Genomic DNA, 27,226 nt, shown 5'->3' with positions numbered 1-27,226 from the left:
GCGTTTGTGATTTGACAAAGAATTGGAACGATTGGCTACGAATTTCAACAAAAAATTTCATGCACAAGGACCCCCAGGTCCCTCTGCACTGCAGCATGTTGTAATTTCTCCCCATTCAAATAATATTCCCTTTTACTGTTTTTTTCCCCCAAGGTGGATGACCTCACACTTTCCGACATTGTATTCCATCTGCCAAATCTTTGCCCATTCGCTTAACCTATCTAAATCTCTTGGAAGCCTCTCTGTGTCCTCTACACAACCCACTTTCCCACTAATCTTAGTGTCATCTGCAAATTTTGTTACACTACACTCTCATTCCAGATCATAACATGGGGAGAAATTATTGGCAGTTAGCGCTGGAAATACCATCAGGCACTGCAACACTCCCAGAAGCATCAAATGTACGAGGATATATGGTAAATTACCCGCATGTAATACCGTTCTTCAGAGGGCCCCACACATAGGTTACAGGTGTTGAAATATTTGAAGAATGACCAGATTTCCTGCTTTAGTGATGATGGTTGAGAGATAAATATTGACCAGGACACCGGGGAGAACTTCCCTCCTCCCTTCTTTCACCTCGTGTCATGGGATCTTTAACATCCAGCCGAGGGGGCAGATGGGGCCTCGGTTTAACATCTCATCCGATAAACGTGAGAGGCGGGAGCAGCGTCGGAGCGGCCTATAAAAGGCCCAGCGGGTGTTCCACAGGCAGCGGCAGTTGGTGAGAGGCGGGAGCAGTGTCGGAGCGGCCTATAAAGGCCCAGCGGGTGTTCCACAGGCAGCGGCAGTTGGTGAGAGGCGGGAGCAGTGTCGGAGCGGCCTATAAAGGCCCAGCGGGTGTTCCACAGGCAGCGGCAGTTGGTGAGAGGCGGGAGCAGTGTCGGAGCGGCCTATAAAGGCGTACTTGTGCAGCTGCAGCAGGAGAGAAAGCAAAAAATAAGTAGAAAGGAATAAAAAGGTGACGTCACAGCCAAGGGGGTAAGTGATTGGTGAGTAGCTTTTCTTTTTCTTTTTTATATCAGTAAATAATCTGTTAACATTTTTGTTACCAATTTAAGGGTATCTAAGGGTTAAGGCATGGCAGGAGAGCTTGGTCACGTGATACGCTCCTCCTGTACCATGTGGGAACTCAGGGACACTTCCGGTGTCCCTGACGACTACGTGTGTGAGAAGTGTATCCGCCTCCATCTCCTGACGGACCGCGTTGCGGAATTGGAGCCGAGGGTGGATTCACTCTGGAGCATCCACGATGCTGAGAATGACATAAGTGGCACGTGTAGTGAGTTGGTCTTACCGCATGAGAAGGATCCACAGCCAGCTAGGGAATGGAAGACCAGCAGGAAGAGTAGTACAAAGAAGGTAGTGCAGGGGTCCAATCTGGTCATCCCCCTGCAAAACAGATACACTGTTTTGAGTGCTGTTGAGGGAGATGACTCATCAGGGGAGAGCAGCAGCAGCCAAGTTCATGGCACCATGGCTGGCTCTGTTGTACAGGAGGGCATGAAAAAGAATGGGAGAGCGATAGTTCTAGGGGATTCAATCATAAGGGGAATAGATAGGCGTTTCTGCGGCCGCAATCGAGACTCCAGGATGGTATGTTGCCTCCCTGGTGCAAGGGTCAAGGATGTCTCCGAGCGAGTGCAGGACATTCTAAAATGGGAGGGAGAACAGCCAGTTGTCGTGGTGCACATTGGTACCAACGACATAGGTAAAAAAAGGGATGAGGTCCTACGAGACGAATTTAAGGAGCTAGGAGCTAAATTAAAAAGTAGGACCTCAAAAGTAGTAATCTCGGGATTGCTACCAGTGCCACGTGCTAGTCAGAGTAGGAATCGCAGGATAGCACAGATGAATACATGGCTTGAGCAGTGGTGCAGCAGGGAGGGATTCAAATTCGTGGGGCATTGGAACCGGTTCTGGGGGAGGTGGGACCAGTACAAACTGGACGGTCTGCACTTGGGTAGGACTGGAACCAATGTCCTAGGGGGAGTGGTTGCTAGTGCTGTTGGGGAGGAGTTAAACTAATATGGCAGGGGGATGGGAACCAATACAGGGAGACAGAGGAAAACAAAAAGGAGAAAAGAGATGAGTAAAATTGGAGGGCAGAGAAACCAAAGGCAAGAAACAAAAAGGGCCATTGAATATAAAAGGGCTGCAGGAGAGGTCAATACTAAAAATCATGGTTTAAAAACTAGGATGAAAACACTCTACCTAAATGCACGCAGCATTCGAAATAAAGTAAATGAGTTGACGGCACAAATCATTACAAATGGGTATGATTTGGTGGCCATTACAGAAACATGGTTGCAAGGTGGTCAAGACTGGGAATTAAACATACAGGGGTATCTGACGATTCAGAAAGATAGGCAAGAAGGGAAAGGAGGTGGGGTAGCTCTGTTAATAAAAGATAATATCAGGTCAGTTGTGAGGGATGATATTGGCTCCAATGAACAAAATGTTGAATCATTGTGGGTGGAGATTAGAGATAGTAAGGGGAAAAAGTCACTGGTCGGTGTAGTTTATAGGCCCCCAAATAATAACTTCACGGTGCGGCGGGCAATAATCAAGGGAATAATGGAGGCATGTGAAAAAGGAACGGCAGTAATCATGGGGGATTTTAACCTACATAGCGATTGGTCAAATCAAATCGCATGGGGTAGCCTGGAGGAGGAATTCATAGAATGCATACGGGATTGTTTCTTAGAACAGTATGTAACAGAACCTACAAAGGAGCAAGCTATCTTAGATCTGGTCCTGTGTAATGAGACAGGAAAAATAAACGATCTCCTCGTAAAAGATCCTCTCGGAATGAGTGATCACAATATGGTTGAATTTGTAATACAGATTGAGGATGAGGAAGTTGTGTCAGAAACGAGCATACAATGCTTAAACAAAGGGGACTACAGTGTGATGAGGGCAGAGTTGGCTAAAGTAGACTGGAAACAAGGACTAAACGGTGGCACAATTGAGGAACAGTGGAGGACTTTTAAGGAGCTCTTTCATAGTGCGCAACAAAAATATATTCCAGTGAAAAAGAAGGGCAGCAAGAGAAGGGATAAACAGCCATGGATAACCAAGGAAATAAAGGAAAGTATCAAATCAAAGACCAATGCGTATAAGGTGGCCAAGGTTAGAGGGAAACTAGAGGATTGGGAAAATTTTAAGCAACAGCAAAGAATGACTAAAAAAGCAATAAAGAAAGGGAAGATAGATTACGAAGGTAAACTTGCGCAAAACATAAATACAGATAGTAAAAGCTTTTACAGATATATAAAACGGAAAAGAGTGACTAAAGTAAATGTTGGTCCCTTAGAAGATGAAAAGGGGGATTTAATAATGGGAAATGTGGAAATGGCTGAGACCTTAAATAATTATTTTGCTTCGGTCTTCACAGTGGAAGACACAAAAACCATGCCAAAATTTGCAGGCCACAGGAATGTGGGAAGGGAGGACCTTGAGACAATCACTATCACTAGGGGGGTAGTGCTGGACAGGCTAATGGGACTAAAGGTAGACAAGTCCCCTGGTCCTGATGAAATGCATCCCAGGGTATTAAAAGCGATGGCAGAAGTTATAGCAGATGCATTCGTTATAATCTACCAAAATTCTCTGGACTCAGGGGAGGTACCAGCGGATTGGAAAGCAGCTAATGTAACGCCTCTGTTTAAAAAAGGGGGCAGGCAAAAGGCAGGTAACTATAGGCCGGTTAGTTTAACATCTGTAGTGGGGAAAATGCTTGAAACTATCATTAAGGAAGAAATAGCGGGACATCTAGATAGGAATAGTGCAATCAAGCAGACGCAGCATGGATTCATGAAAGGGAAATCATGTTTAACTAACTTACTGGAATTCTTTGAGGATATAACGAGCATGGTGGATCGAGGTGTACCGATGGATGTGGTGTATTTAGATTTCCAAAAGGCATTCGATAAGGTGCCACACAAAAGGTTATTGCAGAAGATAAAGGTACGCGGAGTCAGAGGAAATGTATTAGCATGGATAGAGAATTGGCTGGCGAACAGAAAGCAGAGAGTCGGGATAAATGGGTCCTTTTCCGGTTGGAAATCGGTGGCTAGTGGTGTGCCACAGGGATCAGTGCTGGGAACACAATTGTTTACAATATACATAGATGACCTAGAAGAGGGGACAGAGTGTAGTGCAACAAAATTTGCAGATGACACTAAGATTAGTGGGAAAGCGTGTTGTGTAGAGGACTCAGAAAGGCTGCAAGGAGATTTGGATAGGTTAAGCGAATGGGCTAAGGTTTGGCAGATAGAATACAATGTCGGAAAGTGTGAGGTCATCCACCTTGGGGAAAAAAAAAAACAGTAAAAGGGAATATTATTTGAATGGGGAGAAATTACAACATGCTGTGGTGCAGAGGGACCTGGGGGTCCTTGTGCATGAAACTCTTTTGAGTTTACCTGAAAATAAACATAAACATTAAACCGTGCCACCCGCCTGGGTGACACAGCAGACATTTTCAAGGCCCCTTTTTTTTTTTTCCTTTTTTTTTGGGGCGCTAAAATCAATTTTTCCCCAGTGCCCCCTATAAAAGGGGAGGGGGACACTAAAAGCACCGGCAATTAAAACAAATTAAACTTTAAAACGTAAAATCAAATTAAAATTTGGTTGCCGGGCGTGATGATGCACTCCAGTCCCTCCGGTGCCCACCTCTCGCGGAAGGCCGCGAGCGTACCAGTGGACACCGCGTGCTCCATCTCCAAGGACACCCTGGACCGGATGTAAGAGCGGAAGAGAGGCAGGCAGTCAGGTTGAACGACCCCCTCGACCGCCCGCTGCCTGGACCGGCTGATGGCACCCTTGGCCGTGCCCAGGATTCCCAAAAGTTTAGTTTGCAGGTGCAGCAGGTAATCAGGAAGGCGAATGGAATGTTGGCCTTCATTGCGAGAGGGATGGAGTACAAAAGCAGGGAGGTCTTGCTGCAACTGTATAAGGTATTGGTAAGGCCGCACCTGGAGTACTGCGTGCAGTTTTGGTCACCTTACTTAAGGAAGGATATACTAGCTTTGGAAGGGGTACAGAGACGATTCACTAGGCTGATTCCGGAGATGAGGGGGGTTACCTTATGATGATAGATTGAGTAGACTGGGTCTTTACTCGTTGGAGTTCAGAAGGATGAGGGTGATCTTATAGAAATATTTAAAATAATGAAAGGGATAGACAAAATAGAGGCAGAGAGGTTGTTTCCACTGGTCGGGGAGACTAGAACTAGGGGGCACAGCCTCAAAATACGGAGGAGCCAATTTAAAACCGAGTTGAGAAAGAATTTCTTCTCCCAGAGGGTTGTGAATCTGTGGAATTCTCTGCCCAAGGAAGCAGTTGAGGCTAGCTCATTGAATGTTTTCAAGTCAAAGATAGATAGATTTTTAAGCAATAAGGGAATTAAGGGTTATGGGGAGCGGGCGGGTAAGTGGAGCTGAGTCCACAGCCAGATCAGCCATGATCTTATTGAATGGCGGAGCAGGCTCGAGGGGCTAGATGGCCTACTCCTGTTCCTAATTCTTATGTTCTTATGTTCTTATAAACAGCATCTCCGACAGTGCAGCCCTCCCTCAGCACTGCACCGGGAGTGTCAGCCTAATTTCATCTCTAGAGTGGGGCTTGAACCCACAACCTTCTGACTTGGAGACGGAAGCGCTGCCCACTGAGCCACGAAAAGGATAGCGAACCAACACGTTAGCTGCAAATTTCTCTCAAGTGGAAATACAAACTCCAAAGCCACACCATGCTTTGTTAGCCACAAAAAACAAACTTGAAATGCTGGTTCCTCTCATTTGCAGCCTGAAATTGACAAACACATTCCAGTCTGCAAAGCTCCGGACAATTAAACTCTGGCTGACCTCAGTCTGTGTTTACTTAGAAACAATTAAAACTCTTAAAATGGACAAATATATATTGGCCCAGAATTTGCGGTGAGTGGTAATGGCAAACGAACAGCGTTTGCCTTTGTTGCTGTTGTGTATGTATATACCCTGTACACTCAATGTAGTTACATAAGACCATTGAATGTATCTTCACACTGTATACAATATGTCGGTACCACCAGAGGGTGCAACTGGTGGAGACCTAGAGGTCACCTGCACACTGCAGGTAACCAGGTATAATACGAAGCCCATCTTACTGCACCCTCATTCAGGAGCTGCAATAAATGGACTAAGGTCACAACAGTTCAAGTGCGATACCTTACCTCGTGGAGTCATTGCTAGAGTGCTTACAGACATAAGAGTTGCCCTGTGAAACGGACCGCAACTTCAGGAGGTAGCTCGTGCACATCGAAACGCGGAAACCCTGAAGTTGTGGTCTGTCATTTACTGCTCTGACACAAGCTGCACTGTGAACCTTCCCCTACCCCCCCCCCCACCCCACAGCCACCAATCAGGGAAATCAGGCAAACTGACAGAAACTTGGGCTTTTCCGTGGTAATATCGCTGTTAAATACCCCATTAAAAGTTAGGCCTGTTGGATTAGGTGTAACTGGGGTTTTAACAGCGTATTGACTGCTTAACAAACATTTTTGCCCCGAAAAATTAATTTTACTTTTGTGCAGTGTCAAATTTCTCCATCATAATGAAAATTGCAATTAAGAATCTTTAAAAGAAATTATATATTTTTAAAGTTTTTCCATCCTAATTTCAGGTTTACTTTTCCCCGTGAGAGAGCCCCAATCTTTGCTTCGCTCTCTGTAAATATATTTTTAAAGTCCGGATAAAAGCAGCTTCTCATTTCCTGGTTCGCTGTCTGTGAGAATTCTGCAATGTGATTGGCCGCTTAGACAGCTTGTTGATGTCACAGCAGCTCGCGTTAGGGATTCCCCGCTACAGAGCGCTGAAATCTCTTGCGCGTCGAAAAAGGCAAGCTTCTCACCACGGAGAGCGAGAGATCGCTCTGGGCAGCTTCCTTCGGGGCCAGCGGCGAGCTCCGGCGCTTCACCACTGACCGCAAATTCCGGGCCCGTGGGCAATAAATGGTGCAACACCCCTATCTTAAGAAAGTTTATCATATGATTTAATACCAACCATTATAACGCCCAAACATGAACCGAAAATGCAAATACTTAATACCACCACCTCCAACAGAAACAGATCCCTCTTTTTAACTGGCTACAGGAGTTGTGCCAGAGGATTGGAGAACCACTAACATTGTACCATTGTTTAAAAAGGGAAGAAGGGATAAACCGAGCAATTACAGGCCAGTTAGTTTAACCTCGGTGGTGGGCAAATTACTGGAATCAATTCTGAGGGACAGGATAAATCTTCCTTTAGAAAGACACAGATTAAACAAGGACAGTCAGCATGGATTGGTTATGGGAAGATCGTGTCTGACTAACTTGATTGAATTTTTCGAGGAGGTAACCAGGAGGGTCGAGGACAGTAGTGCCTCTGATGTAGTGTATATGAATTTTAGCAAGGCTTTTGGTAAGGTCCTACATTGCAGGCTGATCAAAAAAGTAAAAGCCCACAGGACCCAAGGGAAAGGGGCAAATTGGATCAAAATTGGTTCATTGGCAAGAAGCAAAGGGGTATGGTTGAGGGGAGTTTTTGCGACTAGAAGGCAGTTTCCAGTGGGGTTCCGCAGGGCTCAGTACTGGGTATCTTACTTTTTGTAATATATATTAATGATTTAGACTTAAATGTAGGGGGCATGATAAAGAAATTTGCAATGATACAAAAATTGGCTGTGTGGTTGACAGTGAGGAGGAAAGCTGTAGACTGCGGGAAGGTATTGATGAACTGGTCAGTTGGGCAGGAAAGTGGCAAATGGCCAGAAAAGTGTGAGGTAATGCATTTGGGGAGGGGCAACAAGGTAAGGGAATACACAATAAATGGGAGGATACTGAGAAGTGTGGAGGAACAGAGGGACCTTGGAGTGCAGGTCCACAGATCCCTGAAGGTAGCAGGCCAGGTAGACAAGGTGGTTAAGAAGGCATACGGAATGCTTGCCTTTGTTAGCCGAGGCATAGAATACAAGAGCAGGGAAGTTATGCTTGAACTGTGTAAAACACCGGTTAGGCCACAGCTGGAGTACTGCGTGCAGTTCTGGTCACCACATTACAGGAAGGATGTGATTGCACTAGAAAGGGTGCAGAGGAGATTTACGAGGATGTTGCCAGGACTGGAAAACTTTAGCTATGAGGAAAGATTGGGGTTGTTTTCTTTGGAACAGAGGAGGCTGAGGGGAGTTTTCATCAAGGTGTATAAAATTATGAGGGGCCTGGATAGAGTGGATAGGAAGGACCTATTTCCCTTGGCAGAGGGGTCAATAACCAGAGGGCATAGATTTAAAGTAATTGATAGAGCGGAGATGAGGAAATATTTCTTCACAGAGGCAGAAACTCTCACCACATTTAAAAAGTACTTGGATGTGCACTTGATGTGCTGTGACCTACAGGGCTACGGACCTAGAGCTGGAGAGTGGGATTAGGCTGGGTAGTGCTTTGTTGGCCAGTGCGGACACGGTGGGCCGAATGGCCTCCTCCTGTGCTGTAATTTTTCTACAATTGTATGAAACATCGAAGGGTGTGGTGGTGTGGTGGTTCTGTTACTGAGCTAGTCACCCAAAAGGTCCGGACTAATAATCCAGATCACGGGAGTTGAATTCCCACCACGGTAATTTGAATTTGAATTCAGTTTACAAAATTAAAAACTGGTACAGGCTGAACCGCCCTGATCCGGCACCCTTGGGACCCGGCCTGTGCCGGATGGGGAGAGGTCATCGGCCCGTGAGGGGGCGGGGGGAAGAAGAGGTCAACGGCCCCGGCGGGCCCCCGAGGTGTCGGCGAATCGAGCGGGCTCCGAGCTGTTCTAGGTTGAGGGGGTTTCTGCTACTGCTGCTCACTTTCTTTCGAGTAAGTGTGTTGATTTTCTGTTTAGGTGAATGATTTAATTAAATCATAAAGGAAAGGTATCGCCGTTCGTGCCGAAAAAGGGAACAGGAAACCTGAGGAGGGCCAGTTGGAACTCTGTGCATGCACCACCCGGCGGCCGGGAATGGTGCCGGACGAGGGGTGGTGCCGGACGAGAGAGGTGCAACCTGTACCGGCAATGTTCTCTCGAATTTTGTTCCACTCGCCTCCCCTTCGCAGGCCTTTCACAATATCGTGCTCACACGGTTCCTGTATCGGCAAGCCAGCTGTGCGGGTTTCCCTGGAGTAAATGTGACCACGGATTTCCGCAGAAACCCAACTGGTTCCTTGAGCGAAGGAAACCTGCCGCCCTTACCCTGTCTGGGCCTATCTGTGACTCCAGGCCCACACCAACGTGGCTGACTCTTAACCGCCCTCCGAAGTGACCCAGCGAGACACCCAGTTGTGTCACACCTGCTGCCAAGAATCACCATGCGGACTGTGGTGGTTTAAGAGGGCCCAATGCCACCTTCCCAGGGCAATCAAGGCCGGCCTTGCTAACCCCGCCCACATCCCGCGAATGAATGTGAAAGAAAAAGTAATAATCCTTCCTTACTGGAGCAGCTGCGTCAGTGTGTCAATCTTAGTTTCTGGGCTCCATGCAATGGCATCCACTCGTATGCCTCGGTGAAAAGTCTGGAGGGTCTTGTATTCCATACCTTTAATTTCTGAGTCTTCCTCCTAAAAGATTAGGTGAAAGAGAGAGATTTAGGAGATTCATGAAACATCCCGAGTAGCGGAACTCTCGTCTTGGAGTCAGAACATAAGAAATAGGAGCAGCAGCCTGCTCCGCCATTCAATATCATGGCTGATCTTCTACCTCAACTCCACTTTCCTGCACTGTCCCTTAACATTCAAAAATCTATCGATCTCTGTCTTGAATATACTCAAAGACTGAGCCGACACAGCCTTCTGGGACAGAGAATTCCAAAGTTTCACCACCCTCTGAGTGAAAACATTTCTCCTTATATATCAGTCCTAAATGGCCGACCCCTCATTCTGAGACTGTGACCCCTAGTTCTAGACTCCCCAGCCCGGGGGAAACATCCGCCTTGCATCTACCCTGTTAAGCCCTGTAAGAATTTTGTATGTTTCAGGTGATCACCTTTCATTCTTCTAAATTCTAAGGAATAGAGGCCTAGTCTTCTTCAAAATAGTGCCATAGGACCTTTTACACCCACCTGTGAGGGCAGACGGACCCTCGGTTTAACGTCTCATCCGAAAGACGACACTTCCGACAGTGCAGCAGTACTGCAACAACAACTAGCATTTATATAGTGCCTTTAACGTAGTAAAACGTCCCAAGGCACTGCACAGGAGTGTTTTAAGACAAAACAAATACATTTGACGCCGAGCCATACAAGAAAAAATGACGGCAGATGGCCAAAAAGCTTAGTCAAAGAGGTAGGTTTTAAGGAGCATCTTAAAGGAGCAAAGGTAGCAAGGCAGAGAGGTTTAGGGAGGGAGTTCCAGAGCTTAGGGCTCAAGGCAACAGAAGGCATGGCCACTGATGGTGGAGCGATTGTAATCAGGGATGCTCAAGTGGGCAGAATTTGAGGATGCACTGGAGTGTCGGCCTGGATTTTTGTGCTCAAATCTCTGGAGTGGGACTTGAAGCCACGACCTTCTGACTGAGAACATAAGAACATAATAGGAACAGGAGTAGGCCATAAGGCCCCTCGAGCCTGCTCCGCCATTCAATAAGATCACGACTGATCTGATCATGGACTCAGCTCCACTTCCCCGCCCGCTCCCATAATCCCTTATTCCCTTATCGTTTTAAGAAACTGTCCATTTCTGTCTTAAATTTATTCAATGTCCCAGCTTCCACAGCTCTCTGAGGCAGCGAATTCCACAGATTTACAATCCTCAGAGAAGAAATTCCTCCTCATCTCTGTTTTAAATGGGCAGCCCCTTATTCTAAGATCAGTTCTAGTCTCCCCCATCAGTGGAAACATCCTCTCTGCATCCACCTTGTCAAGCCCCCTCATAATCTTAACCATTTTGATAAGATCATCTCTCATTCTTCTGAATTCCAATGAGTAGAGGACTAACCTACTCAACCTTTCCTCATAAGTCAATCCCCAGAATCAACCTCGTGAACCTTCTCTGAACTGCCTCCAAAGCAAGTATATCCTTTCGTCAATATGGAGACCAAAACTGCATGCAGTATTCTAGATGTGGCCTCGCCTGGAATAGTGTGTTCAGTTTTGGTCGCCTAATCTGAGGAAGGACGTTCTTGCTATTGAGGGAGTGCAGCGAAGGTTCGCCAGACTGATTCCTGGGATGGTAGGACTGACATATATGAGGAGAGACTGGATTGACTGGGCCTGTATTCACTGGAGTTTAGAAGAATGAGAGGGGATCTCATAGAAACATATAACATTCTGAGGGGATTGGACAGGTTAGATGCCTCACCAATAACTTGTATAGCTGTAGCAAGACTTCCCTGCTTTTATACTCCATCCCCTTTGCAATAAAGGCCAAGATTCCATTGCTACCCACTGAGCCACTGGCTCACACCAATGTCCTATATCCCTCTCCCCCTATGTTGCACCTGCCAAAAAACCTCTTTCCCCCACTCAAAGGGTCCCAGCCCACCTGAAAGCAGCAGCTCCCCACCACCACGTAATTGTCGCCTCCATAGGCGACCAGGCTGCCGGCGCCGCAGCTGTCGAAGGGGTTGAACTCCACCACGTGCACCGTCTCCTCGCTCGGTACCGTGTGCGTGGCTCCGCGGGCCGTCGCCTCCTTCATCATCATCAGCAATAACGGGCCCGGGGGTGGGGGGCTGCTGCTCCGGGCCGGCGATTCCCCGCTGGAACGCTCACACTCCGCCGCCAGCCGCCGGGGATTCCCTGAATGGAACGTTGAGACTCTCCGGCCCGCGCGCTGATTGGCTGCGGCCGCTTCGCTTCCGAGTGGAAAGTGCAACATTGTAGCGCCGCCGCTCCGATTGGTTCCCGCAGCCTGGCCCGGGACTTTCAAATCGGCCGGGGCTGGAGCTGCTGGCAGGTACGGACATGGATCTGTGGTGGTAAAGGGAATGTGTGTGCTTGAGGAGGGGAAGGAGGTAGAGTTATTTTGGGGCGGGGTGGATATGGGGAAGAGAGGTATTTGGGGGGGGGGGCTGGAATATAGGGGAGAGAGGTATTGGGGAGAGATAGCGGGGTGAGTTATTTGGGGGTGGGATATGAAGGGGGGAGAGTTATTTGGGGGGGGATATGGGGAGAGAGGTATTTGGGAGATATGGGGGGGGGGGGGAATGGAATATAGGGGAGAGAGGTATTGGGGAGAGATAAGGGGGTGAGTTATTTGGGGGTGGGATATGAGGGGGGAGAGTTATTTGGGGGGGATATGGGGGGCGAGAGATATTTGGGAGATTATCGAGGGGAATGTTATTTGAGGGGGAGGGTGAATGTGGGGGATGGAATATTGGAGGAATGTAGGGGATGAGGGATTGGGGATATGGAGAGAGGATTGGGGTGGAATATGGGGAAGAGAGATTGGCAGGATGGATTTGGGGGTGTGGGGGGATATAGAAGTGGGGTGGGGGTTTCTTTCCTAGACAACCCTCAACCAGGGAATAAGGGGAACTAGCCGCAAGAATAAAGCGCTAACTTCCTTTCGGGTGGGGAGATATTTCGGGTATTGAGATTCGAATCCGCTCCAACTGCCAGCTGCTGAGTTAAGCGGCCCAACTAACCAGTGATTGGATTTAGACAAAGACATTGTCATTTTACAGTCCGTGCACAAAGTGCTGGCATTGCAGAGCGGCTGGGTTTTACTTCAATAAGAGGGTTGGGTTTGGAGTCTCTGTCAGAATGGGTAACGATTTGCAGACTGCTGATTTTTCTCTAGTTGGGACGGCGTTATTGCACTTTGTGTCGTTGCTTAGAGTTACCAAAGAAAGTTCTGTTTGAATAATTTCAGTGCGGTTGCGTTAGCCGTTTTGCACAGCTGTTGCCCTCTCAGACGATTCTCCACCGCGTAGCTTTTGAAACTGGTCACGGTTGGGGAATCTGGAGGAGTCCTTGTTTCTGTTTCTGTACGTGTTCCGGCTAGCCTATTATTTGTTACTATGCATTTCTTTTGAAAGTTAGGACAGAGATCCCCAGGAAATGTGTTAGTCTTTGCAAGAGTTCCCGGACTAGAAATGTATCAAGGGGTCAATGGGATTGTCAGTTTTTGGAGGGGATCTATGGGGCTGCAGATGCAGTATAACGTGAATAAATGTGAAGTTACCCACTTTGGTAGGAAAAACATAAAGACAAAGTATTATTTAAATGGTGATTGCTTGGGAAGAGTTAAACCAGTCAAAGCAAACATGCAGGTGCAGCAAGCAGTTAGGAAGGCAAATGGTATGTTGGCCTTCATTGCAAGAGGATTTGAGTACAGGAGCAAGGATGTCTTACTACAGTTATACAGGGCCTTGGTGAGACCACACCTGGAGTATTGTGTGCAGTTTTGGTCTCCTGATCTAAGAAATTATATACTTGCCATAGAGGGAGTGCAACAAGTTTCACCAGTCTGATTCCTGGGATGGCAGGACTGTTGTATGAGGAGAGATTGGGTCGACTAGGCCTGTATTCACTAGAGTTTAGAAGAATGAGAGGGGATCTCATTGAAACGTGTAAAATTTTGACGGGGCTGGACAGATTGGATGCAGGGAGGATGTTTCCCCGGGCTGGGAAGTCTAGAACAAGGGGTCACACTGTCAGGATATGGAGTAGGAAATTTAGGACTGAGATGAGGTGGTGAACCTGTGGAATTCTCTACCACAGAAGGATGTGGAGGCCAAATCACTGAATATATTTAAACGGGAGATGGATAGATTTCTAGACACAAAAGGCATCAAGGGGTATGGGGAGAAAGCGGGAATATGGTGTTGAGATAGAGGATCAGCCATGATCATATTGAATGGCGGTGCAGGCTCGAATGGCCGACTACTGCTATTTTCTATGTTTCTATGTTCCCATATCCCTTAATATCCAAAGATCTATCAATCTCTGTCTACCTCAGACTGATCATGACCAATACAATGGGGGTTCTGCTCCCCAGTATGTATCCGTTTATACCAATCTCTCCCTTGCTGATTAACGAGAGAATTGTATTGATCATCGCTAGGTGATCATCTAAAAAAAATTATATAGTGCCTTGGCACGTTTTACTACGTTAAAGGCGCTATATAAATGCAAGTTGTTTGTCTGTCGGAAGTCTTGCCGAAGCTTTCTTATTGGTTAAATGCAGGCTCGGACTCTTTATTTAAAAAAAAATTGTTCTTCAACCATCCCATTCTTGAAAAAAGCTCAATCCACGAAAGACGGACATATTTTGGACAAAGAATAACTAATATATTCCACCGAGGAAACCTGAGATGCAGCTGCCAGGATAGTTGCTCTTCCACTCTGAATATCTTCAATAGCGTGCTGAATTTATAAATGTCTCTCTAATTTATTGTGGCGTTTGTTCACTGTCTCTTAGGGACATGGATTCTCTTCAGCAGAGAGTATTACAGTTGATAAGAAGGTTCCGGAAAGAATGGTGCCAGCTACCTGAGCATGAGAGGACCACTGTTTGTGGTGCAGACAATATGCTCCTGGTTTTGCAGCTTGCTATGGCTGAGATAAACAAAGAGGTAAATCGGGATCATCAATGGGACCGAGCTTGAATAACGTCGGAACAGGAGCATTCAATGAAATCATGGCTGATCTTTATGGAGTATAATGTGGGAAAATGTGAGGTTATCCACTTTGGTAGAAATAATAGAAAAGCAAATTATAATTTAAATAGAGAAAAATTACAAAGTGCTTCAGTGCAGAGGGACCTGGGGGTCCTTGTGCATGAAACACAAAAAGTTAGTATGCAGGTACAGCAAGTGATCAGGAAGGCAAATGGAATGTTGGCCTTTATTGCAAGGGGGATAGAGTATAAAAGCAGAGAAGTCCTGCTACAACTGTACAGGGTATTGGTGAGGCCACACCTGGAGTACTGCGTACAATTTTGGTCTCCATATTTAAGAAAGGATATACTTGCATTGGAGGCTGTTCAGAGAAGGTTCACTAGGTTGATTCCGGAGATGAGGGGGTTGACTTATGAGGATAGGTTGAGTAGGTTGGGCCTATTCACCATTGGAGTTCAGAAGAATGAGAGGTGATCTTATTGAAACTTATAAAATAATGAGGGGGCTCGACAAGGTGGATGCAGAGGGGAAACTAAAACTAGGGGACATAGTCTTGGAATAAGGGGGCTGCCCATTTAAAACTGAGATGAGGAGAAATTTCTTCAGAGGGTTGTAAATCTGTGGAATTCTCTGCCTCAGAGCTGTGGAGGCTGGGTCATTGAATATATTTAAGGCGGAGATAGACAGATTTTTGAGCGATAAAGGATTATGGGGAGCGGGCAGGGAAGTGGACCTGAGTCCCCGATCAGATCAGCCATGATATTATTGAATGGTGGAGCAGGATCGAGGGGCCAAATGGTCTACTGCTGCTCCTATTTCTTGTGTCCTCTTGGCTCTATATCCTTGTTTAGCAAAAAGCTGTCGCTCTCCAAATTAAAATTATTAGTTGAGTTTGCAGCTACTGCTGTTTGTGGTAGAGAGTACCACACTTGGAGTATAGACTTCAGAGAATCTTACAGCACAGAAGGAGGCCATTCAGTCCGTCGTGCCTGTACTGGCTCTTTGACAGAGCTGTTGTGTTTAGTCCCGCACTCCCGCTTTTCCCCCCGTAACCCTGTGCATTCCTCATCCTCAAGAACCTGTCCAACTCCCTTTTAAAATTATTTCATAGAATCAGCTTCCACCACCTTTTCAGGTCGAGCATTCCAGATCCCGACACTCTGAGTGAAACATTTCTCCACTGTTCCCCTCGAGATCTTCAGCCAATGATTATAAATCTGTGAGCTCTGGTTATTGACCCACTCGCCAGAGGGGATAGATATTCCCTGTTTACTGTATCAAAACCTCTCATCCTCTTGAAAACCGCTATTGAATCACCTCTTGACCTTCTCTGTTCCAAGGAGAACAGTCCCAGCTCTTCCATCCTCTCCTCATAACCTGAAGTCCTTGTCCGCTCGTTCTAGACTCTTTCTCACCCACCCCCACACTCGAGGAAAAAAATTCTCTCTCTATCCTATCAATTCTTTTTAAAAAAACGTAAAAACCTCAAACAAATCACCCATCATATATCACCATATCTAAAATGTATAAGATTATGAGAGGGCTTGACAAGGTGGATGCAGAAATGATGTTTCCACTGATAGGGGAGATTAGAACTAGGGAACATAATCTTTCTCTGAGGGTTGTAAATCTGTCAAATTCGCTGCCTCCGAGAGCTGTGGAGGCTGGGTCATTTGAATAAATTGAATACAGAGACAGACAGTTTCTTAACCGATAAGGGGTTATGCCTTCTTAACTACCTTATCTATCTGGCCTGCTACCTTCAGGGATCTGTGGACCTGCACTCCAAGGTCCCTCTGTTCCTCTACACTTCTCAGTGTTGGCCCTCCCCAAATGCATTACCTCACACTTCTGCGGATTGAATTCCATTTGCCACTGTTCTACCCACCTGACCAGTTGATTGATATCTTCCTGCAGTTTACAGCTTTCTTCCTCACTATCAACCACACGGCCAATTTTTGTATCATCTGCAAACTTCTTAATTATACCGCCTACATTCAAGTCTAAATCATTGATATATACATCAAAAAGCAAGGGAGCGAGTACTGAGTCCTGCGGAACCCCACTGGATACAGCCTTCCAGTGACAAACACCCATCAACCATTACCCTTTGCTTCCTGCCACCGAGCCAATTTTGGATCCAATTCGCCCCTTTCCCTTGGATCCCATGGGCTTTTACTTTTGTGACCAGTCTGTCATGTGGAACCTTATCAAAAGCTTTGCTAAAATCCATATACACCACATCATACACACTGCCCTCATCGACCCTCCTGGTTACCTCCTCAAAAATTTCAATCGAGTTAGTCAGACATGACCTTCCCTTAACAAATCCATGCTGGTTGTCCTTGATTAATTTGTGCCTTTCTAAATGATGATTTATCCTGTCCCTCAGAATTTTTCCCAATAATTTGCCCACCACCAAGGTTAGACTGACTGACCTGTACTTACTCGGTCTATCCCTTTCTGCCTTTTTAAACAACGGTACAATGTTAGCAGTCCTCTGGCACCGCACCTCAAGCCCTGATTGATTGATTGATTTTTGAAATTGAGGGAATTGGATCTTAACTGCTTCATGATGTACTTTTGTCATTTATAACTTTCTTTGAATCATTTTCGTCCTTTTTTTTTTAATGCCTTGTTTGCATATTCTGGCTGAACATTGATAATTTTTCATTTCATCCTTAGTCCCGCGGAGAATTCAGTGTTGCCTTGAGCGAACTGCTCCTGTCATGGAAATATTTACTTCGGGAGAAACTCGAGTTGCTGAGCGAATTTGAAGCGGCGCCGGAAGGATACGACAAAGTCCGCAAAACTTATCAGGCTTTTCTGAGCAGAAGTAACTCGGTGGACCTGATTGATGTGTACAAGATTTGTGCCAAGTTAAAACTGGAGAACGATCCTGGGGCAATACTGTCTACGGTAAGGTGTGAGATTTATGGGGAAGCTAGATATACACATGAGGGGGAAAGGAACAGAAGGATATGTTGATGGGGTGAGATGAAGAGGGGTGGGAGAAGGCTGGTGTGGAGCATAAACAACAGACCGTTGGGCCAAATGGTCTGTTTCTGTGCTGTACACTCGATGTAATTTATTGATGGTCCAATAATTCGGTAAATCAGTGCTAAAGCCTATTGCTTCATTTGTTTTATATATGAACTGTTTGAAGATGTGTTTTAGTTTGTGTGAGATATTCGAAAGAAAGCATCCCATTTTATATAAAACAATGGACATAAGAAGAGTGCAATCACAGCGAAAGCCCTTTATTCAGACTGAGAAATGTTTATTGCATATGCAAAGAATTACATAGAATGCACAGCACAGGAACAGGCCATTCGGCCCAACAGGTCCGTGCCAGTGTTTATGCTCCACCCACCTCCTCCCACCTCTCTTCATTTAACCCTCTGAGCGTAACCGTCCGAAGATATAAAGAAAGAAAGACTTGCATTTATATGGTACCTTTCACGATCTCCGGACATTCCAACGTGCTTTACAGCCAATGAAGTACTTTCTCAAGTGTAGTCACTTTGTAACGTGGGAAACGCAGTAGCCAGTTGCGCACAACAAGCTCCCACAAACAGCAATGAGATAATGACCAGATAATCTGGCTTTTTTTTGTTGGTTGAGGGATACATATTGGCCAGGACACCAGGGATAATTCCTCTGCTCTTCTTCGAAATAGTGCATAGGATCTTTTACGTCCACCTGACAGCAGACGGGGCCTCGGTTTAACGTTTGATTTAAAAGACGCCAACGTTTATCCCTCAACCAGCATTGTTAAAAACAGATTATCTGGTCATTTAGCTCATTTGCTGTTTGCGGGAGCTTGCTGTGCGCATATTGGCTGCCGCTTTACCTACATTGAAGGTTGGCATGCAGGTACAGCAGGTGGTGAAGAAGGAAAATGGCATGTTGGCCTTCATAGCGAGAGGATTTGAGTATAGGAGCAAGGAGGTCTTACTGCAGTTGTACAGGGCCTTGGTGAGGCCTCACCTGGAATATTGTGTTCAGTTTTGGTCTCCTAATCTGAGGAAGGACGTTCTTGCTATTGAGGGAGTGCAGCGAAGGTTCACCAGACTGATTCCCAGGATGGCAGGACTGACATATGAGGAGGGACTGGATCGACTAGGCTTATATTTATTGGAATTTCGAAGAATGAGAGGGGATCTCCTAGAAACATATAAAATTCTGACTGGATTGGACAGGTTAGATGCAGGAAGAGTGTTCCTGATGTTGGGGAAGTCCAGAAGCAGGGGTCACAGTCTAAGGATAAGGGGTAAGCCATTTCTGACCGAGATGAGGAGAAACTTCTTCACTGAGAATTGTGAACCTGTGGAATTCTCTACCACAGAAAGTTGTTGAGGCCAGTTTTAGATATATTCAAAAGGGAGTTAGATGTGACCCTTACGGCTAAAGGGATCAAGGGGTATGGAGAGAAAGCAGGAAGTTGCATGATCAGCCATGATCATATTGAATGGTGGTGCAGGCTCGAAGGGCCGAATGGCCTACTCATGCACCTATTTTCTATGTTTCTATTACAACAATGAGTACTCTTTTTAAAAGATATTTCATTGGCTGTAAAGCGCTTTGGGATGTCTTGAAAGGTGCTATAGAAATGCAAGTTCCTCCCTTCCCTCCCTTCCCTCCCTTCCCTCCCTTCCCTCCCTTCCCTCCCTTCCCTCCCTTCCCTCCCTTCCCTCCCTTCCCTCCCTTCCCTCCCTTCCCTCCCTTCCCTCCCTTCCCTCCCTTCCCTCCCTTCCCTCCCTTCCCTCCCTTCCCTCCCTTCCCTCCCTTCCCTCCCTTCCCTCCCTTCCCTCCCTTCCCTCCCTTCCCTCCCTTCCCTCCCTTCCCTCCCTTCCCTCCCTTCCCTCCCTTCCCTCCCTTCCCTCCCTTCCCTCCCTTCCCTCCCCCGCTCGCTGATCAACAGTGAAACTCTGATTGACCCAAGGCAGGGTTTACTTAACAGCAATTTAACTTGTGGCCTCAACGATTCTATCTTGGCATCAAAATAATACTGTGCATTACAGGATAAACACCTGTCTTCACAAAATGATTGAACAATGAATGCCATGGAAAATCTGCTGATGAAGAATTTAAGAGAAACTCTTTAGTGTGATGTGAATGTGGAACTCTCTGCCTGTGCTGTATTGGAAGGATAGCTATGATGATAGTAGCGAGAAACTGTGTTCACTGACAGGAAGGTTGGTAATCAGAGGACACAGATTTAAGATGATTGGCAAAAGAACCGACAAAAGCAACTTGTAGTTATATAGCGCCTTTAACGTAGTGAAATGTCCCAAGGTGCTTTACAGGAGTGTTATGAGATGAAAAATTTGACACAAGTCGCATAAGTAGAAATTTGCACATGTGCCCAAAAGTTTGGTCAAAGAAGTAGATTTTAAGGAGCGTCTTGATGGAGGAAAAAGAGGCGGAGAGGTTTAGGCAGGGAATTCCAGAGCTTGGGGCCCAGGCAACAGAAAGCACAGCCACCGATGGTTGAGCGATTTATAATCAGGGATGCTCAAGAGGGCAGAATTAGAGGATCGCAGACATCTCTGGGGTTGTGGGGGGGAGGGAAGATTAGAGATAGGGACGGGGGGGATGGGGAGGGAGGAGATTACAGAGATAGGGACGGGTGAGGCCATGGAGAGATTTGACAATGAGAATTTTGAAATCGAGGCATTATCGGACCGGGAGCCAATGTAGGTCAGCGAGCACAGGGGGTGATGGGTGATTGGGACTTGGTGCGAGTTAGGACACTGGCAGCCGAGTTTTGAATCACCTCTGGTTTACGTAGGGTAGAATGTGGGAGGGCGGCCAGAGGGAAGATGAGGAGAATTGTTTTGCGCAGCGAGTTGTTGTGATCTGCAACGCGCTGCTTGAAAGGGCGGCGGGAGCAGATTCAATAGTAACTTTCAAAAGGGAATTGGATAAATACTTGGAAAGAAAAAATGTGCAGGGCTATTAGGGAAAGAGCAGGGGGAGTGGGATAATTGGATCGTTCTTTCACCGAGCCAGCACAGACACGATGGGCCGAATGGCCTCCTGTGCTGCATGATTCTATTTTATATGGTGTCATGTATTTTTGAAATGTTGCCAATATGTGTTTGGGAAAGTAACTCTTTGCAAAATCTTTCAGGTGGAAATGTTAGATTTCCTATCGGGTGCTTCAGAAACGTTGGAAAATTCCTTTCCTTCAGTTCCCACTTCTCCAGCCAATGAACGTTGTCAAACCGTTTCTAAGGTGAGGTTAACAAGTGTTTACATCTTGTTTAATGTTAATCGTTGTCTTGTAAAAGAAAAATTCTGTTTTGAGGTCAAGGGAATGAAGCAAGAAAGCAACAACTCCGTGCATTTATATAGCGTCTATAATGCAGTAAAACACCCCAAGGCGCTTCACCAGAGCGTTATCAAACACAATTGTACACCGAGCTACGTAGGAGATATTAGGACAGGTGACCAAAAGCTTGGTCAAAGAGGTCATTTTTAAGGAGGAGGAAGAGTTGGGGAGGGAATGTGGGTCAGTGAGCACAGGGGGTGATAGGTGAGGGGGACCTGGTGCGAGTTGGCACATGGATAGCAGAATTCTGGATGACCTCAAGTTTAAGGAGGGTAGAACGTGGGAGGTCGGCCAGCAGTGCGTTGGAATAGTCGAGTCTAGAGGTAACAAAGGCATGTATAAGTGTTTCAGCAGCAGATCAGATGAACTGAGGCAGGGGCGGAGACGGGCGATGTTCCGGTGGTGGAATTAGGCGGTCTTAGTTATGCTGAGGATATATGGTCGAAAGCTCATCTCCGGGTCAGATATGACACCACGGTTGCAAACAGTGTGGTTCAGCCTCAGACATAGAAAAGGCTTGTATTCCCTAAAGTATAAAAGATTTCGGGGTTATCTAACCAAGGTGTTTAAGATGATTAAAGGATTGAATAGGGTAGATAGAGAGAAACTATTTCTTCTGGTGGGGGCAGTCCAGAACAAGGGGGCAGAACCTTAAAATTAGAGCCAGGCCGTTCAGAGTGATGTCAGGAAGCACTTCTTCACACAAAGGGTGGTGGGAATCTCTCTCTCTCTCTCTCTCTCCCTCTCTCTCTCTCTGTCTCTCTCACTTCATTTGGTTTAATCTTGATGAATTCAATACATGCTCAAGCAGAGATCACACAGTATTGCATTGATGTGTAAACAAACCCTTAGATTGCCGACAGCTTTAGGATCATCCTCACTTTCTCAGCCAGGGACTTTTGCGAATAATACTAAATTTCAGAGTGTGAAACTATCTCAAACATCACGAGCAACTTTACTGCTGTGAATTCAACTCCTAAACATCGAACACAGAGTTTCTTGCATAAATATAGAATAAACCTAAGATGTCCAACACTTGTGTGCCTTTTTTTTTTCTCACTTCCTGACACTGTTTTATTTTTGATTTCACTTTAGTTTTTTCTGTCTATTCCAACCCCTTTGTTCTTAGTGTCAGCCGTGGCTGAGTGGCTAGCACTCTCTCGCCTCGGAGTCAGAAGGTTGTGGGTTCAAGTCTCACTCCAGAGACTTGAGCACAGAAATCTAGGCTGAGGGAGCGCCACACTGTCAGAGGTACCGTCTTTCAGATGAGACGTTAAACCACGGGCCCCGTCTGCTCTCTCAGGTGGACACAACAGATCCCATGGCACTATTTTGAAGAAGAGCAGGGGAGTTATTCCCTGGTGCCCTGGGGCCAATATTTATCCCTCAATCAACATCACAAAAAAAACAGATTATCTGGTCATTATCACATTGCTGTGTGTGGGAGCTTGCCATACACAAATTGGCTGCCGCGTTTCCTACATTACAGCAGTGACTACACTCAAAGTACTTAATTGGCTGTAAAGTGCTTTGGAGCGAAAGGTAGTCATGATAGGCGCTATAGAAATGCAAGTTTTTACTTTAAGTTGGTTCCATGGCACTGCACTGGGAGTGTTGGCCTAGATTTTGTGCTGAAGTCTCTGGAGTGGGACCTGAACCCACAACCTTCTGACTTGGGGGCGGGGGGGAGAGAGGAGAGAGGTCCACTGAGCCAGAGCTAACACAAGAGAGCACCGACCTTTTTAATGTAGATAATTTCAGTCTTCAGCGAAGTTTTAAATATGATGTTCCTTAAATTAGATTTAAAACTTACTGGGAAGTGTAATCTGGCACTCCTTTTATCTGTGGACAAAGCAAATTGTGTGATTTGTGTAACTGCGGTTAAGGTTTTTATGTTCTTGTGTTCTATTTCTGCAGTTGGCTCTGGCTGTAAGGAAGCTCCTTTGTGATTATCTGAACTTGCTGGTGAACTCGAAGAGTGACCTCGCTCTGGCCTGTGTCTTCAACATCCCTGAACGCGGACTTGGGAGAACTGCTTTCACTGATCTGAAGCACACTGCGTGCAGCAAACAAACCTCATTGTATCTGGTAAAAGAGCAAATCGAAAACACTTCTTGCAAACTCATTTAAATGAACCCATTCCTTGATCAACAAAAATAACTTGCATTTATTTAAGAATCTAGAACATGAGAAATAGGAGCAGGAATCGGCCATTTGGCCCCTCGAAACTGCTCTGCCATTCATGACTGATCTGATCTTGGCCTCAACTCCACTTCCCTGCCCGCACCCCATAATTGTTGATTCCCTTATCGTTCAAAAATCTGTCCATCTCCGTCTTAAATATATTCAATGACGCAGCCTCCCCAGCTCTCTGGGGCAGAGAATTCCACAGATTTACAGCCCTGAGAAAATACATTTCTCCTCATCTCTGTTTGAAATGGGCGGCCCCTTATTCTGATACTATGCCCCCTAGTTCTAGATTCCCCCACGAGGGGAGACATCCTCTCTGCATCTACCCTGTCAAGCCCCCTCAGTAACTTATAAGCTCCAAGAAGATCACCTCTTATTATTCTTAACTCCAATGAGTATAGGCCCAACCTGCTCAACCTTTCTTCATAAGACAACCCCCTCATCTCAGGAATCAACCTCGTGGATCTTCTCTGAACTGTCTCCAATGCAAGTATATCCCTCCTTAACTACAGAGACCAAAACTGTACGCAGTACTCCAGGTGTGGTCTCACCAACGCCCTGTACAGTTGTAGCAGGACTTCCCTACTTTTATACTCCACCCTACTTTTATACTCTATCCCCCTTGCAATAAAGGCCAACATTCCATTTGCCTTCCTAATTACTTGCTGTACTTGCCTGCTAACTTTCATGTACAAGGACCCCCAGATCCCTCTACTGCAGCATTTTGTAATCTCTTCCCATTTAAAAAAAATAATTTTGCTTTTTTATTCTTCTTATCAAAGTGGATAACCTCACATTTTCCCACATTATACTCCATCTGCGAAATATTTGCCCACTCACTTAGCCTGTCTATATCCCTTTGCAGATTATTTATGTCCTCCTCACAATTTGCTTTTCTGCCCAACTTTGTATCACCAGTAAACTTGGCTACATTACACTCGGTCCCTTCATCCAAGTTATTGATATAGATTGTAAATAGTTGAGGCCCCAGCACTGATCCCTGCTGCACCCCACTAGTCACTGTTTGCCAACTGGAAAATGACCCATTTATCCTGACTCTCTGTTTTCTGTTAGTTAGCCAATCCTCTATCCATGCTAATATATTACCCCCAACCCCGTGTACTTTTATCTTGTGCAGTAACCTTTCATGTGGCACCTTGTCAAATGCCTTCTGGAAGTCCAAATACACCATTTGGTAGCACTTTCGTCTCACAGTCATAAGGTATATAAAGTCAATAGGCATATAAGCAGTAAAAGGGTAGTAAAAGGAGGGGTGGGACCGATAAAGGACCAAAAAGGAGATCTACGCATAGAGGCAGAGGACATGGTTGGGGTACTAAATGAGTACTTTGCATCTGTCTTCCCAAGGAAGAAGATGCTGCCAATCGAGCAGCATCCAGGCTGACACACCCAGTGCAGTACCGAGGGAGCGCTGTACTGTCGGAGGTGCTGTCTTTTGGATGTGACGTTAAACCGAAGCCTCGTCTGTCTCTAAGAATGGACGAGAAAGATCCCACGGCCAAAGAAGAGCACAGAGTTATACCCGGTGTCTGGGCCAATATTTATCCTTCAACCAACATCAGTAAAAAAAAACAATTATCTGGTCATTTATCTCATTGCCGTTTGTGACCTTACTGTGCTCGATTTGACTGCTACGTTTCCTATATTACAACAAGCTTGTTGTCCTTGGAACAGCGAAGGTTAAGGGGATATTCAATAGAGGTGTTTAAAATCATGAAGGGTTTAGATGGAGCAAATAAGGAGAATATGTTTCCAGTGGCAGGAGTGACAGTGTCAGAGGACACAGAATTAAGACAATTGGCAGAAAGAGGGGAGATGTAGAGATTGTTATTTTTTGTTACACAGTTGTGATTGGGAATGCGCTGCCTGGAAGGGTGGTGGAAGCAGATTCAAAAGGGAATTGGTTAAATACTTGATGTGTGGGGGAAGACTATATGTTGGTCTGTGGGGAAAGAGCGGGGGGAGTGGGACTAATTGGGTCGCTCTTTCACAGAGCCGGCACAGGCACGATGGGCCGAATGGTGGCCTCCTGAGCTGTTATCGTTCTCGGATTCTAAACCAAAAGGCGCTCTGTGTCTTTAAGAAGCCAAACGATGAAGGCCGCGACCCAGTCGCTTGTACTTGCTTCCGACTGTCACATGACCTTTATAAGAATGAGAGGTGATCTTATTGAAATGTATAAGATTGAGGGGGCTTGACTAGGTGGATGCAGAGAGGATGTTTTCACTGATGGGGGAGACTAGAACTAGGGGAGACTAGAACTAGGGGACATAATCTTAGAATAAGGGGCCGCCTATTTAAAACTGAGATGAGGAGGAATTTCTTCTCCATCACCAAGACTGCCAACTGCCACCTCGAACATCGCCCGTCTCGGTCCCTGCCTCCGTTCCTCTGCTGCTGAAATTCTCCTTCGTGCCTTTGTGGAATTCGCTGCCTGAGAGAGCTGTCAAAGCTGGGACATTGAATAGATTTAAGACAGAGATAGACAGTTTCTTAACTGATTAAGGGAATAGGGGTTATGGGGAGCGGGCAGGGAAGTGGACCTGAGTCTATGATCGGATCAGCCACGATCGTATTAAATGGCAGAGCAGGCTCGAGGGGCCGTATGACCTACTCCTGCTCCTATTTCTTACGTTCATTAATATCACATGATTTCAGCAAGCCAACCAGCTCGCTTCAGGAATGATACAGCAACACTCCATTTGTTTTAAGCAGATAGCTTGTGGGAGTGTTGGTGCACAATGAATGATTCAATCCCGTCATAGAAACTGGGGCACACATTTCCGACATTACAACAGTGACTACACTTCAAGAGTACTTCATTGGCTGTAAAGCACTTTGCGATGACCTGAGGTCATGAAAGGCGCTATAGAAATGCAAGTCTTTTAGCTTGTCAACATCTGTTAAACAAAAAGATAATTTGTCACAGTGTTCATTTCATAGTAATTTACAGCGTAAAGCTGCAATAAAAGCTTCCGACCACATATCCGCTCCATCACCAAGACTGCCTGCTGCCACCTCTGCAACATCGCTCGTCTCCGCCCCTGCCTCAGCTCATCTGCTGCTGAAACCCTCCTCTGTGCCTTTGTTACCTCTAGTCTCAACTATTCCAGCACTCTCCTGGCCGGCCTCTCGTCTACCACCCTTCATAAACTTAAACTCATCCAAATCTCGGCTGCCCATGTCCTAACTCACACCATGTCCCGCTCACCTACCACCCCTGCGCTCGCTGACCTACATTGGTTCCCAGTTGAGCAATGCCTTGCATTAAAAATTCTCATCCTTGTTTTCAAACCCCTCCCTATCTCTGTAACCTCCTCCAGCCTTAAAGCCCACTGAGATCTCTGCACCCCTCTAATACTGGCCTTTTGTGAATCCCCAAGTTTAATCGTTCCGCCATTAGCGGCCATGCCTTCTGTTGCCTGGGCCCCAAGCTCTGGAATTCCCTGCCTAAACCTCTCTGTTTCTGTTTCCTCCTTGCAGATGCTCCTTTAAGCCGACCTCTTTCTTCCCTAATCTCTCCCTATGTGGCTCGGTGTCACATTTTGTTTGATAACTCTCCTGTGAAGTGCTTTGGGTTTTTTTAATACATTAAAGTCGCTATATAAATGCAAGTTGTTGTTGTCATTACTTGGGGATTTAAGTGGCGCCTCCTCCCAGAACAAGGACTAAACCTGCGCCCCAGGATAAGTCCTTGGCTACTGACAGTGCCACGCGTGCGGTGTTTGTGAAGAGATTGCCACGGGTCATTCTTCCCCTTGCTCCTCTGCCCCCTCACCCCTCCTCTGGGATGACAGCAGCTCTTGTTTATATTCATCTCCCTGGTACATAATCTAACATTGTGTTTTCTTGTCTGCCCCCTGCAGGCTGCAACATCCTTTGTCAGAGGTTTCGAGCTCGGAGGAAAAATGTACGCTCCTTCGGATAAAGACCCGCTGATGCAGCACGTCAGCGGACTTCTGGACCTGGTGCATTTTGTGGATAAGTTGCAAGAAATAATGGGAGAGACGACTGACTCCAGGTAATCGCCCTTCCTTCAGCGGCTCGTGTAGCAAGTGGGGACGGG

The 27,226-nt window shown here is 46.2% G+C and overlaps 2 protein-coding genes across 2 annotated transcripts in view; one reads left to right on the top strand and one right to left on the bottom strand.

Moving 5' to 3' along the window:
* Positions 1–11,829, bottom strand: part of nup37 (nucleoporin 37) — a 45,979-nt gene extending 34,150 nt beyond the window's left edge. Inside the window, exons 1-2 of the mRNA XM_070901548.1 lie at positions 11,531–11,829; positions 9,486–9,610 (exon numbers count right to left, since the gene is read on the bottom strand). Coding sequence (XP_070757649.1) covers positions 9,486–9,610; positions 11,531–11,692 — 287 coding nt within the window. The 5' untranslated portion in view covers positions 11,693–11,829. The remainder of the gene's footprint in view (positions 1–9,485; positions 9,611–11,530) is intronic.
* A 2,588-nt stretch (positions 11,830–14,417) lies between these two features.
* parpbp (PARP1 binding protein) overlaps positions 14,418–27,226 on the top strand; it is a 43,976-nt gene continuing 31,167 nt past the window's right edge. Inside the window, exons 1-5 of the mRNA XM_070901546.1 lie at positions 14,418–14,567; positions 17,298–17,531; positions 20,749–20,853; positions 22,867–23,037; positions 27,027–27,181. Coding sequence (XP_070757647.1) covers positions 14,418–14,567; positions 17,298–17,531; positions 20,749–20,853; positions 22,867–23,037; positions 27,027–27,181 — 815 coding nt within the window. The remainder of the gene's footprint in view (positions 14,568–17,297; positions 17,532–20,748; positions 20,854–22,866; positions 23,038–27,026; positions 27,182–27,226) is intronic.

Source organism: Pristiophorus japonicus, chromosome 15 (assembly GCF_044704955.1).
Source record: "Pristiophorus japonicus isolate sPriJap1 chromosome 15, sPriJap1.hap1, whole genome shotgun sequence".
NCBI lineage: Eukaryota > Metazoa > Chordata > Chondrichthyes > Pristiophoridae > Pristiophorus > Pristiophorus japonicus.
Note: the sequence above shows the minus strand (reverse complement) of the source record. Positions and strands in the feature narration are given on the sequence as shown.